The 13,329-nt window shown below is 37.2% G+C and overlaps 1 protein-coding gene across 3 annotated transcripts in view; it reads left to right on the plus strand.

Moving 5' to 3' along the window:
- The window catches only part of PTBP1 (polypyrimidine tract binding protein 1), a 33,531-nt gene that overhangs the window by 5,121 nt on the left and 15,081 nt on the right, over positions 1-13,329 (plus strand). For all 3 annotated transcript variants that reach the window (XM_021008785.2, XM_021008786.2, XM_021008787.2), the window contains 2 exons: positions 11,213-11,288; positions 12,529-12,701. In XM_021008785.2, coding sequence (XP_020864444.1) covers positions 11,213-11,288; positions 12,529-12,701 — 249 coding nt within the window. The remainder of the gene's footprint in view (positions 1-11,212; positions 11,289-12,528; positions 12,702-13,329) is intronic.

Below are 13,329 nucleotides of genomic sequence, written 5' to 3' on the forward strand. Positions count from 1 at the left end.
CTGATAGGAAATAACCTTTATCTGCAAGCACTATATACTTTTTTTTAAACTATAAAGGATGAATGTTTTACTTGCAGTCTCTTTAAAAATAAATAACTCTACCTATTACATTTCATTCTTATTTGATTTTATCTGAAAAATGCTGCTGTTAGTCTTAAGAGGCAGCGTGAAATAGTGAAAAGAGCACTGGTTTAGTAACATGGGGTCCAGGGTTTTAGTTGAGATTTCCCTAGTATCACAACTTCTGGTCCTCAAGTTTTCTCCCTGTTGGGTTAGTAGAGTAGCTTTGTCTACTAGATTACGCTGAATCTCAGGTTTTTAAACATTTGTTTTGTGTGTGGGGAAGAAGTGAGGAATCGGGATCTCTGAAAGAAAAGGCATAAGAATGGGGGAGAAACTTGGGCATATTTTTATGAACCTGACATTGTTGAGCATTTTAATAAGGTCCTCAACAGATGTGTAAACTGTAAAAGTGGTGCTGATTCTGGATTAGCTGAATAACAGTTTTTCACTTCAGCAGCATGAGAATATTTTATTAGTTTCTTACCCAGTAGTTCCATCTTCTTGAGGAATAGTGAATTAGGAATTAGGGAACGGGCTTTCTTTCACAGTTTGGACACTTGGTAAGTGAAAGAAAGGCCTGTTAGAGCTGGTAAAAGTACTGCTCCTTTTCATCTTTACCTTGTGATTGAGTGAAAGAACCAAAAGACAAGAGACCTCCTTAATTGTGGATATTCTAATGATTTGGCTGGAATAAAGGAGAATCCACTATCCTCACTTTTGTCCAACGCATGGAATGTAATTAGAGCCCACTTCCAAACAGAATTGGGATGCTGTTTTCTGTTTCCTCTTGCTTCATTTCTAGGATTTCTGCTTCTTACCCTATAACTTCAGGGAAAAGGCTGTAATATGCCGGTGTTATTTAAAAGTCCACCAAAAAGTAAAACGTAATGCCCTAAATTTTGTCCAGTCAAAAATATGTAGAAATGATCTTAGAAACTCAAATGGCTTCATAATCTTGGTAGACTATAAATTATATTTCCAGAGAATATTTTTGGTTTCATTTCCCTGGTGCTCCATCACAGTGCTTGGCACCTAGTAGGACCTAAATGTTTACTGATTTCAGCTCTTCAGGTGAGTCTCAGAGAGAAGGGAATAGTTGGCAAATTTTTCATTTCCTTTTGAGAGGGCATTTGTTAGAATATTTCCTAGGGGAAATGATTTGGCAGTTACTCAGCTGTTCCATTTGTGATTTATCCACTTTCACTGATATTGCTGAAGCAGCTTGTTCTAGACCTTTAGTTGAAAAGTTGTCTGGGAAGTTCTACTGAGGTTGGATAAAGCATTCTACAGGTGTTCAACATTGAGATTCGGGTTTTTGGAGTTTTTTGGGGGGGTAGACTACTAGACTACTAGTGTTTACATGTGGCACATTCATTTTACTGTTTATTTGCAAATGCAGACTTCCTTTTGAATGTTTGAGAAGTAAATCATATTCATTGAAACACTTTCAGCGGAGTCCTGGAGTAGTCTTAGTAGTCTTTAGGCTGCTATTTGGACTTGGATTCAGCTACTGCTTTGTCCTAAATTAAACTCTAGATAGTTATAGTGACCTGGCCTCCAGTCTTTTTGTAAAGGGCCAAGTCTCAATTCTACTAACTAGAAGAATTAACAGTTGGTAAATCATATATAAATCGAGCTCATTTGTTAAATGTAATACAAGGGAAAGCGGTGTTGTCTTACTGGTTTGCCACTGTGAAAAGCTTTGTTTTTGTGAATAGGGAAATTTAAGTGGGCTACATTGTAGCAAAAAAGATGTTAAACTTTAGGCAATGCTTTCCTGGAATTTGACCAGGATATAAATACTGGCCGTAGTACCACAGTAATAAATGCTCTGGATCACCAAAAAACGTGTTATTAAAAGCCATGTTAAAATTCTTTAGGTTGGACTTGAGATATATGAAGTGGAGCAAATTTAGAGATTGTATTTAGATGGACAAACCTAGAACATTATTTGGAAGGGGATCAGAAATTAACCACAGAAGGTCTATCTATATGTGGGTGGTCTTGGAAAGCCTAAGGCTTAAATTGGTAGACATCTGGTATAGTGAAAAGAGGGAAAATGACTGGACACCAGGACGCTTGGATTCTAGTCCTAAGTGCATTGAAGGAGGTGAGATGGGTGCTTGTATGTCTGTGTAGATGGGTAACTTTTCTGTGTTCATTGTGTTGCTAGAGTAGTACATTTGGGAAATTCCTCACTTGACCTAAATACCTGGATTTTGAAGTGGTGTTGGAATGTTGCTATTACAGCATTATAATCTGTAGCTCATTACTTGGCCTCCACTTATAGGAGGTATTTTTCTGCAATTTTGGGAATTAAACATGAAGACTTAAATATTTTAAATACAAAACTGCCAAACTAAGGTGGTTTCCTCTTTAAATGTAAGAGCACCTAATTCTAAATGAGTCACTAGATCTTGGTGAAACTGTTCATAGCTACTAAGGTTACATTGAATGTTCAACTGCTTTTTGAAAATATTTGAAAAATTGAGAAGACTAGAGGAGGTCCCACAGGATTTAAAGAAGGGCAGATATAAACATTGCTTGACTTATTTCTGGCAAAAGGTTAATGTATGATTTTTTTAACCCTTAGAAAAGGAACCTGTGAATACTTACAGGCCAGCATGACAAGAAATTGCCAGACCAACTTAGTTTTTACCTTTTTGATAGTGTTACTAGGAGAAAGTCTTAGCTGTAATATGCCTGGATTTTTTTGGCAGCCCATTTGATAGTTCCATGTTATTCTTGCATGCAAAATATGGGTTGTAACCTGATTGAACAGTTCCAGAATGGATCAGTTTCAATCTGGAAGGACTTCTCTAGGAGAAGGCCACATGGGCCACCTTTGGTCTGGTTCTGTTCAGCATAATCTGGGACTTCAGCAAAAGCATGCTTATCAATTTGCAGATGATGTGAATCTGAATAATGGATGATAACTTTGCATCCAGAAAGAGTTCAACAGACGATCATTAAGCTGAATTTCATGTGATGAAATGTCATTAGAACCGATGTAAAGTCCTTCATTTGGTTTTAAGAATCAGTTACATCAAATCAAGATGTTGGAGGAAGGGGTCTAGGGGAAGTATGACCAAGCTTTTGTTTAAAAAAATAAAAGAGGTGGTAGAATTAGCACGATGATTATAAGTCAACCGTGTGACGTGTTAGGTAAAAAAAAAAAGCTTATTTGAGCTTTACGCTGCCTTAATTGATGCATAGAAGCAGATTATAATACTGCTCAACTACAAATAATATCCAATTTGGAGGGGACCTAAGGGATAAGACTAAGATGAAGGGATTGGAAATACTTGGGGAAGAGAAAACGTTATTTGAAGAACTGTCATGTGTAAAAATTATTACTGTACTTTTGCTTGACACCCCCCCCCCCATGAGTTAAGAGTATTGAGTTACAGTTGCAGGAAACAAGATAATAGGCTGTGAATATATTTTCAGATTGGAGGTTAAATTGCTGCTAGCGTGTCCAAGAAGATTTCTGCAGATATTTTTTGAGTTTCCTTCTCATTCTGAGTCATACATTTAGCACTACCTATGTGCATTACAATCAGTTAGCTGATCGGGAGAGACAAAGCTTTTCTACAGAGGACACTGCAAGCTACAAAGATAACTGAATAGGCATTGTGCTCTCCTGGAGGTTCTAGTCTAGTAGGGGAGGTTCTCAATCACTTCACTTTTGCTACTTTTAATTGATGAATTGTCCGTCCTTGTCCTTTTGTCCTTTGGTCCTTTGGAAGGAATTGAAGTTTCTTGAATAATGGGGGAGAGTGTTTTAAAAATACGCTTAGAGGGCAGATGTTTTAGGATGATTTTTTCAGGTATACTTGATATAAACAAGTATACCTTGTTTATATTCTCTGCTCCCAGAGAGGCTGAGGGTGGTGGATAGCTTGAGCTCAGGAGTTGTGGGAGTCAGTGGCCTAAGCTAATTGGGATTGTCTGGCACCAATGGGTAAACTCTCCTCCCCCCTTCCCCTCCAGCAGGATACTGCCAGGCTGCCTAAGTGGGTTGGAGGACTGGAACAACAAAGCAGTGAGTGCAGGCTGCACTTCTGGCCTAGGCAAGCTAGGGAGACCAGGTTTTGGAGCAAAGACTTCTCATCAAACCAGTCAGAGTTGTACCAGTGTGACTTGGTGGAGAAACACCAATCCTATATAGCCTGGTATAGAAATGCAATTACATTGCATGTAAGCTCTTGTTCTCCCCTTTATTTAAATATGTACCTGAAAATGGTAGTTCTTGGTAGTAAGTCTTGTTACTAACATTTCAATGTATTAATGTAATAATTTTTTTGTTTTGTAATAGTTGAAAGATGGAAAGAAGCTTAATTTTGCCTAAGGCATCTAGCCACAAATTATATATTTGAATTTTGTTACACTGGGATGAAAGTTGTCAAATTAAGGGGCTCTTTTACATGATAGTCATCACATGCTATTAAAGTGTGGTATTACTGCACCATATACTAAATTTGGTTAGAACTTCGGAAAATGGCCCTTTAAAAACACCAAAACAACCAAGGCACTTCATCTGAGTGTGATGTAGCCTAGTTGCATAGAAATGTTTTTGTGATTGAGCCAGGATCTTTGCCATGGGAACAGCAATTATGGTTTAAGGCACTTAGCCAAGAATGCTGTGAGGAAATTCCAACCCTTCTCCCTCCCCCATCCCCAGTCTCCCCCTTATTGCTGTAGTTCAAAGACTGAAACTTATTTTAAAGCTTGCTGTTGCTGGCATGATCGCACATGTATGCCACGTGTTTAATACAGCTCTCCCCCTTTTCCAGATACTTGCTAATTGCTTAATTTACAAGCAGTAACCTGTTTTGGGGAGGGAAGGGAGATGTTGAAACCTGGAATTGACTAGAAGTGGCTTGAAAAATTCTAGTCTGCCTTTCCTTAAATATGTGCATATTCACTTCAGTCTGCTAAATAGGTTTATTAATCAGTTCATTACAAGCTTTGGATAGAGGATTCCTAGTTCATAGAATTTTTGAACTGAAAAATATTTACTAGACATCTAGTCCCAACTCATCCCTCTGTATTCTTCAGTAGTTTTTAACAGATGAAAAAATTTAAGGCCCAGAGAAGGAAAACAACTGGCCCAAACCAATGATCATGGGTTTCCTGTTATACTTTTCTCCTTTGAGGTGCACACTGGTCAGCTGTACCTTGGCTTCCAGAATTATCTTAGCCACAGCTGGCTATTTGAAATTTCATACTCCTTTTTGAACTGGAAAGAATGTTACAGCTCAGCTAGTATTACATTTTTGTTTTGTTTACCAATGTTTTGTCTTGTGAGAGGACTGTTTTCTTGTACTGTATATTTTTTTTTGGAGGGGCAAGCTCCTGCTTTTTAAAGGAAGTTTAAATTCAAAGGAATTTTTGTATTCTATTATGCTTGAGGAAGAATGAGGGGTGAGAGTTTACATACTAGTTAAATCATTAATCCTGAAGAGGTTAAAATGGCACTTGATTCTCATTGCTCCTGGCTGTAGGCTTGGGTGTGTAGTATAGTGTACAGAGCAGGAAGAACTACATTACTTCAATTCTAGGCTCCAGAATTTTTTTGGCAGTTGAAAGGTCACCACACCTTATTCTTGTAGCTGGTTTGTTTCATAAGGTGTTTCCATAGTTGCCAAGATTAGGCTTTTTTAATACTCTGATATTGGAGAATTAGCAGCAAAATATTGAAACATGCAAAGATGGTATGTTTTTGATGGAAGGCTTTTTATGTCACTTCTGTTTTAGAATTAGTAAGGGAATGAGGAACAAATGTAGTCAGATTTTGATCCCCATTATTCCTTGGTTGACAGAAGTTTCAAGTGCTGAAGAAACCAGTCTTTTCAGTTTTGTGACAAGGGAGCACTGGGGTCTATAGAACCCATGACCCTTTCCTGGAAAGGCAAAACTGATTTCAAGGCCTCATTCTATAAGGAAGATTAAAATTTTTATGTATTATGTGAGTATTTGATCATTCTTCCCCCCCCCACCCCCCTTGCTTCTTTGCCTACAGCTGGCAGTTCTTATAAAGTCGTTGACCTGTTATGGATTTGGTGTATAACCATGAAAATCCTTCTAAGTCAGCTAGATGGCCCAGTAAATAGTTTTTGATCCTGGAATTAGGAAGATCTTAGTTCCATTGTGGCCTCAAACACTTAGTAGATGTGTGATCCTAGTCAGGTCACTTAACTTTTATCTGCCTAAATTTTCTCATCTGTAAAATGAGGATAGTAATAGCATTACCTCTTAGGGTTGTTCTAAGGATCAAATGAGATATTTGTAAAGCTCTTAACGCAAGGCTGCTGTCATAGCCACTTTTACTGCCCTTAGCTAGAGGGGACAGAAATAACAAACCAATGATATATATCATTGACCAACTATGGTAACTTTGTTTTTTCATACAGCTGTGCTGGGGGTACAGGTGTAATCTTTGTTTGCCTTTTTAATGAGAATTTTCCTAGGACGCTTATGCATCTGGCATACTGAATAGAAAAGATCTGCAGGACTTGGATTGTGAGAGATCAGGATTTGAATTTGAGTTTCTACACTTAGAAGATATAGCCATGGTGAGATAGGTGTTGTGTGTATGTGAGGGTGTGTAGTCACTACTTCTCATTGTGGGGAAAATGCTGCATACATGGTTTGTTTTTCTAGGGATAGGACACATCCTAGTTTACTTTATGCAACTCAGATATCTACAGAAGTTGGGAATAGCTTCCCTATTTCCTTCCAGTCTATTTTGGAAACAAAATTTGGCCATTGGTTTTAGAGTATCGTATGAGCGCTTGATCTTGGACTTGATTCTCAGGTTACGATGGGGGTTGTATACATACATGAGATTTTTTTGGCTTGTAGACAGATTTAACAATTTCTGCTTGGTGCATTGTACGTGAGCATCAGTTGTAGAATCCTGAACCTTAGCTTTGGAAAAAGATAAGCTGCCACTTCCCTAAATGCCTCCTTTATCAGTAGATGAGGAAATTGAGATTCAAAGAGATGAAGTGACTTAGCCAAGGCTACATAGAATAATCTTCAGAGGTTATGTTCAAACTCAGGTCTTATCCATTGTACAATCAGCACTTAACCTAATTCTGACATTTTTTGGATCAGGAGCAGTTACATGTGAACTTAATACTTTTTTTTTTTTAGAATACTGAGATTAAAAATGTCAAATGTCAATTTTCTTATAAAGCTATGAAATTCTTATGTCCTTGGCTCACTTTGGGCCTTTATGTATTAATTTTAGGTCAGGATGTTGGTGTTTCATTTCATTCAATAGCTAGTTTTTTGAATTCCGCTGCATATGTGCTCTCCAAAGTGGGGGAGGGAGATATAAAGATGAGTAAGGCAGTTCTTGCCCTCCCAGGGCTCACAGTACTAGTGGGACATATAATTTCGTTAACTGATAGTAAATGAGAAAAAACAAGTGCGTGAAGGAACACATTAGGATTGCTTGGGTAATTGAAGATTAACTAGGTAAATTCTATGGGAGCAACCCTGGAATTCCTAGGATAGAAAAAGTATCTTTCAAAACAGTTTCTAGCTTAGCAGATTTCTTCCATTCGTGGTATTCTGAACTGGGTGATCTATCAGGATTCAGTTTTGCTGGTAGATAGTACATTACCTGTCAGCAGAAATGTAGGGGCAGGTTGTTGGGATTTATTTTACCATAAATGAAAGCTAATGTCTCCTGTGTTTTTAATAATCCCCACTAGAATGAGCTCCATAAGAACAGCTAAGACTTAACTAAGTTATTTATAGTAGTTTCTCTTTCCCTTTTTGACAGTATTTGGTGATTTAGGAATGAAAAGTAATTTTATTGGAGCAGTGTAGATCTCTGCAGACCACATCGTCCCTCTTCAAAAACAAATTCCTGGTTGGAGGTGGGGCAAGAGAAAGGGGAATTCTACAGAGGACACCAGGCATATTTGATTATTTTAATGTGGTGTAAAGGTGTAAGATGATTTTTTAAAAATAAATTATGCATCTCCCTGTGCCAGTGGTATCTTTGCAGTGGTTTGTTTGGTGGTGGTGTGGAGAGTATTTGGAGACATACAAATTGAAATTACTGATTTTCCTCCTGTGTGAGACCTTGAAAAAAGTCACTTGACCATTTCCAGCCTTATTTTTCTTTTATGTGAAATGAGAGGATTGTAGTAGATAACTTTAAAGGTCACTTGGAAATCTCATCAAGTAAAAGGTTTAATACATTTCTCCTGAAATTTGCCTTAGATGGCCCATTTTAAAAAAAAAAGCTGGTTTCTGTGGAGACAGTGGATCTGGAGTCAGATCTGTTCAAATTCTAACCAGTTTATTAGTACCACTGTGATCTTGGACAGTTTCCTCAACTGTAAATATGAGGGAGCTGGACTAGATTTCTCCGGTCCTTTTCATTTTTAAATCCAGCGTCTCATCCTAACCTTAAGTCTTTGGAGGTACATAGTTGGTACAGACCAGGATTTTTCTGAGAGGCGTTGAGGAAAAGTAGAGGGAAAGTGGCACAAGTCTTGCATTTACTGGAAAACCCCCAGGGTCTCACCACAAAGATATCAGTTCCTTCCTTGACAGCTGTGTTGACAGTAAAAATTGCTAACGGTTTTTCCTGCATTTGGGATATTTAATAATTAACAAATTTTTTTGATTAATTTTTATCTTTCAACAATCACTTCCAATAAGCTTAAATGTTTTCAGCTAGTCATCTTTGGTTAAAGTTGGTTGATATTTATCCTATTTTCACTTTATGGTTTTTCTTTGATGAAAGCTTTTTAAAAGAACTTTTTTGAGGTGAGGCAGTTGGGATTAAGTGACTTGCCCAGGGTCACACAGCTAGTAAGTGTCAAGTGTCTGAGGCTGAATTTGAAATCAGGTCCTCCTGACTCCAAGGCTGGAGCTCCATCTACTGCGCCACCTAGCTGCTCCTTTAAATTTTTCTTTAAAAGATTTCCTTTGCTTCCTTTGAGATAAAATTTCACTGTAAAGGTTTATGAATTTGTTAATTAGGACTCTGGTAAAAAGTAAGGTTCTGGGTTTTGCTGTTGGTATAGTAGTAGATAACAGACCTCAGATAATTAAATTAATTCTATATAAGTAAAATGACAGTAAAATTGGATGGGGAAAGATATTGAAGGGAGATGTGAAGTTGCCACATGGACTCTGCTTATGCTATGTTCCATTCTTCTGTTGGCTGAGAAAAGTAAGCACGCTGGGCAGTTTTTGACTTCTAAATTGTTGACCTTGCTTTTGGTTTGCCAGGGGTGTTAAGATGAGTAGATGGGTACCTTTGTTATCAGTGCACAATGGGAGCTGGTTTTTGTAGATTTATTACCTCATCTGCTTTGTTTCATAAAGTCATGGACAACTTAAAAAAATTAACTTTTGAAGCTCTCAAGGGAATTTAAGTTAATTTGTCTTAACTACATTTAACTACTCCCATGTACTTGTCTTTACTCTCCCTTTTGTTTATTCCATTTGATCTTCTGTCACACAGAAGACATCCTTGTAATTTGTAATTGCTAAGTGATAATGTTCCATGTGTCCACCAAGATAAGGCTAGTAATTGGAATGGATTTTTGAAAAATTTTGAAATTACTTACCAGTTCAGTTATTTGGTAGGCTTAAATGATCTTGCTTTTCTAAACAGCAGTAACTTTAAAATAGTTGAGTTATGGAAAAAGAAGTAACTTGGAGCACAAGTGTGTGTCTTGTTCTATAACAATTAAGAAAGTTTTGCAGGAGATGTGTTTATAACTTAAATTTTAATTTATTACCTTTTAGTTTAATTCTTTTCCCCTCCAGTAAAGTCTTTGAGTAGCCTTCAAAGTAAACAAGTGCTTTATTTAGTTCCAGTGTGATTTATAAAATGATAATCATTACAGTATTTTCTCAATTGAGGGAGAGGATGGAGGATTTCTTTGCTTCTGCTGAATTTCTCTACTGATCTTCTGTTAGTAGGTGCTTTCTGCTCAGTATCATTGCCTCAGCCTCACAGCTTGCTTGATTAAAATTGAATGCGGGGGGGGGGAGTTTTTATCTTTTGTACACATTTGGAGGTTGGCACTCTGCAGGGACTGGTGGCAAGGAAATCAAAGTTAGTTTCTCTGTAGAAAATTATGAGCTTGTTTTTTTTCTTTTTCTTTTTTTGACCTAGTTTGTATCCTAGAAGCTGGAATGACTGAATAAATAGCACTTGTATTTTGAAGTGATACAGTTACCCCACTTGTCACTGGATAGTACTTGATAAAAGAGATAGTGTTTCGAGTAATCTCTGAAAGTGTGACAAAGCAGAGGGTATGGTTTCATTGGAGCTGCTGGAAAATAGGGCATCTTCCTGTTGGCTGCATTGCGGGCTATGGAAATGGAGGTAGCCAGCTTCCTATTCACAAGGAGTTCTTTGTCACCCACTGGATCACTATAGTCTAGGTTTTTATGTGATAATTCAAGACAGCTAAAATCTTTGAATTTTCAGCAGAGCATTGTTTATAAGTGGACAAGTGCTTTTTGCACTGTGGTTTGGAGCCTTATTGTAGCTTTTATATACTTACTAAAGGACAGAATTTTAGAGAAATTCCAGTGGTACAAGTTAGGATTATTTGGAACTTATGTTGTGGACCCCAAGTATAGCTGACTTCAAAAACAGGAAGAACCTGGGTACTTGAGAAGTGAATTTTAGTGCCCATCTGCTTTCTTCCCAGGCCACCCCCTTGGTCACATTCAGGAAGATCTGTTGACTTCACAGTAATTGCTGGCTAATCACATCGTCTTGCAAATCATAGAGATCTCAAATGTTGCCCACTTCATTGTCCTGATTACTTTAACCTCCAAAGAAATAGTCTCTTATTGGACTTTAGGGAAAATATTTTTTAAATAATTGTCTTTTGGGATTGTCAGTCTTTCTGGCTAATCTTTTCCTCTCCGGGAACCTGCATCCTGTTAATCCTTGTGGCTGGTTGACATTTTAGTAACATGTTGAATACAGGTTTTGGAATCCATTGAAGTCTGTTTGCAAGGTTTACGCTAGTAGCACTACAATTAAGTTCTGTCACTATCTCTTGGTTCTGATTTCAGAATTGTTCTGTTCTCAAAGTACTTTAAATATAATTTAGTAAATACAACTCACCCTTTTCCTTTTTTCTTCCAGCGGGGATCTGACGAGCTTTTCTCTACTTGTGTTACTAACGGACCCTTTATCATGAGCAGCAACTCTGCTTCTGCAGGTAAAATTGGTAGCCGAAGTATTAGGAAACCTGTTATTAGGCTTCCACAGATACTAAAATGTGGAGAAGATTTCAATAGCCTGTTTGTTCTTCTCCTTCATCATTTTTAATTGGTTTGCTGGGAATCTTTCTAGAAAATTAGAATCACCTTCATAAGGCTGCTTTCATTTGTTAGCTCAGACTCTTACCTTGGGAACTGAATTTGGAGCATGCAAATTATCAGTTTGCCAAGAGCCCACAGTTGATCGAAGGAACTTGGGAAAGCTAAAGGAATTATTCTATAGAAGCATAATCGTGAACATGGGGATTAATGAATATTTTGTTCTTGATAACTTTTTTCTTTCTTGAAATTTATGGTTTGGACTTCACTAAAGCAGATGGTGTAATAGTGTATATAGAGTCAGTTTCAGCTAGTCCTATGTGGTCTGAGCTGATTTAGGAATTGTGCGTTGAATTATACTGCTAGTTTTGTGTAGTTTGACCTCTGAACCTTGAAGCATGAAGCTTAAGGAAAGGCTGTGATTTTTATGGGACACTGAATCTTTCTTTTTGATGTTTTCCTGATTCTTGTTCTTTGGGACTTTTTAAAGGAAAGTTATCATATTAAAATTTTTCTTTCCCTTATATGTGAGTGAAGAGTAGTTTATTTTATATATCCTAGCATCTTTGGGTTTTTTCTAAATAGGTACCTAAAACAGTTTGGAATTTGGTTTGACTCTTGGAATCAGAATTTTTCAGTTTACAGAAAACACAATAAAGGAAGGAGAAGGAAACTAGTATGTTGCATTGATTCTTATTGAATCTGGACACTGGAAGTTTTTCATCTAAATGGGGTGCTTTTTGGGATAACCTGCAGGGCAGGTTGGGGGGTGGGGGTGGTTAGAATTAGTCCATTGAATTTTATTTGAAAATGGATCACCTGCTTCAGGATTTATTCCAGTCACTATTGAAAAGGGCTTTTTGGGGAAATTATTTATATGAGTGCTTCAGGTATGAAGAGGTTGAGTAGTATTCTGAAGGGTATGTGAGGAGAATTCTGTTTTATATTCTATCATATTCTATAATCTGTTAATATTAAAGTTAACATTGTGTTGAAAGCCTGTGGGATTTGAGGCCTAGTCTGCAATGGGCTGATAACAGGAAAAACAGCTTTTTACAAAACTTCATGTGAACTGAGAGTTGGTCTTAATTGTAGTGCAGTTCACGTAATATTCAGGGCTATAAAAACATTTCTTTTCAGCTAATGGAAATGACAGCAAGAAATTCAAAGGTGATAACAGAAGCACAGGAGTCCCTTCCCGAGTAATCCATGTGAGAAAACTCCCAGGTGACGTCACAGAAGCTGAGGTTATTTCCCTGGGATTACCATTTGGCAAGGTCACCAATCTTCTAATGCTGAAAGGCAAAAACCAGGTATTGATATTTCTCTTAAGTATATTTGGAATATAATTATACTCATTAACTTTAGACTTAAGGCTTAGAAAATTGAAGTCAATTTAAAATTTATGCAAAAACTGTGTATCTGGCTTGCAGTGAACTCATTAAATACTTATGGTAGTGTGTAGTGGGCCTAATGGTACTTCAGATGCTACCTTTCTCTGGATTAAGGGCATGTGTGAGGGCAGGTGGTATTCTTTTCCTCAAATAAGCCTTTTCAGTTTTTCTTTAGTCTTGGAGCAACTATTCTTGAGGTCTTCTGTTCCTGGCTCTGCTCTTGACTTTCAAATCTTTACCCTCCTGTAAATTATTTTTCTGGGCTTCAGTTTCTTTATCTTAAATATCGTGGTGATAACTACCTACCTCATATTTAAAGTAAGGTTTAAATGACATAATGAACATGGTGAAAAATGTTAATTTTTAAAAAACAGATCAAAACTGTTAAACTTACTTTCTCTTCCAATTTTGACCTTTTGTGTGTGTTTCATTGTTGAGAAAGGCATAGAATCTTAAGAGATATTAAACTTTTTTCCCCCTCCATTTTATGGATGAAGAAACAGATCTAGATAAGGAAGTATAACAAAACAAGGCCAAGTAGCAAGTA

The sequence above is a fragment of the Phascolarctos cinereus genome, unplaced genomic scaffold (genome assembly GCF_003287225.1).
Source record: "Phascolarctos cinereus isolate Bilbo 61053 unplaced genomic scaffold, phaCin_HiC Scaffold_4;HRSCAF=312, whole genome shotgun sequence".
In the NCBI taxonomy this organism is placed as follows: domain Eukaryota; kingdom Metazoa; phylum Chordata; class Mammalia; order Diprotodontia; family Phascolarctidae; genus Phascolarctos; species Phascolarctos cinereus.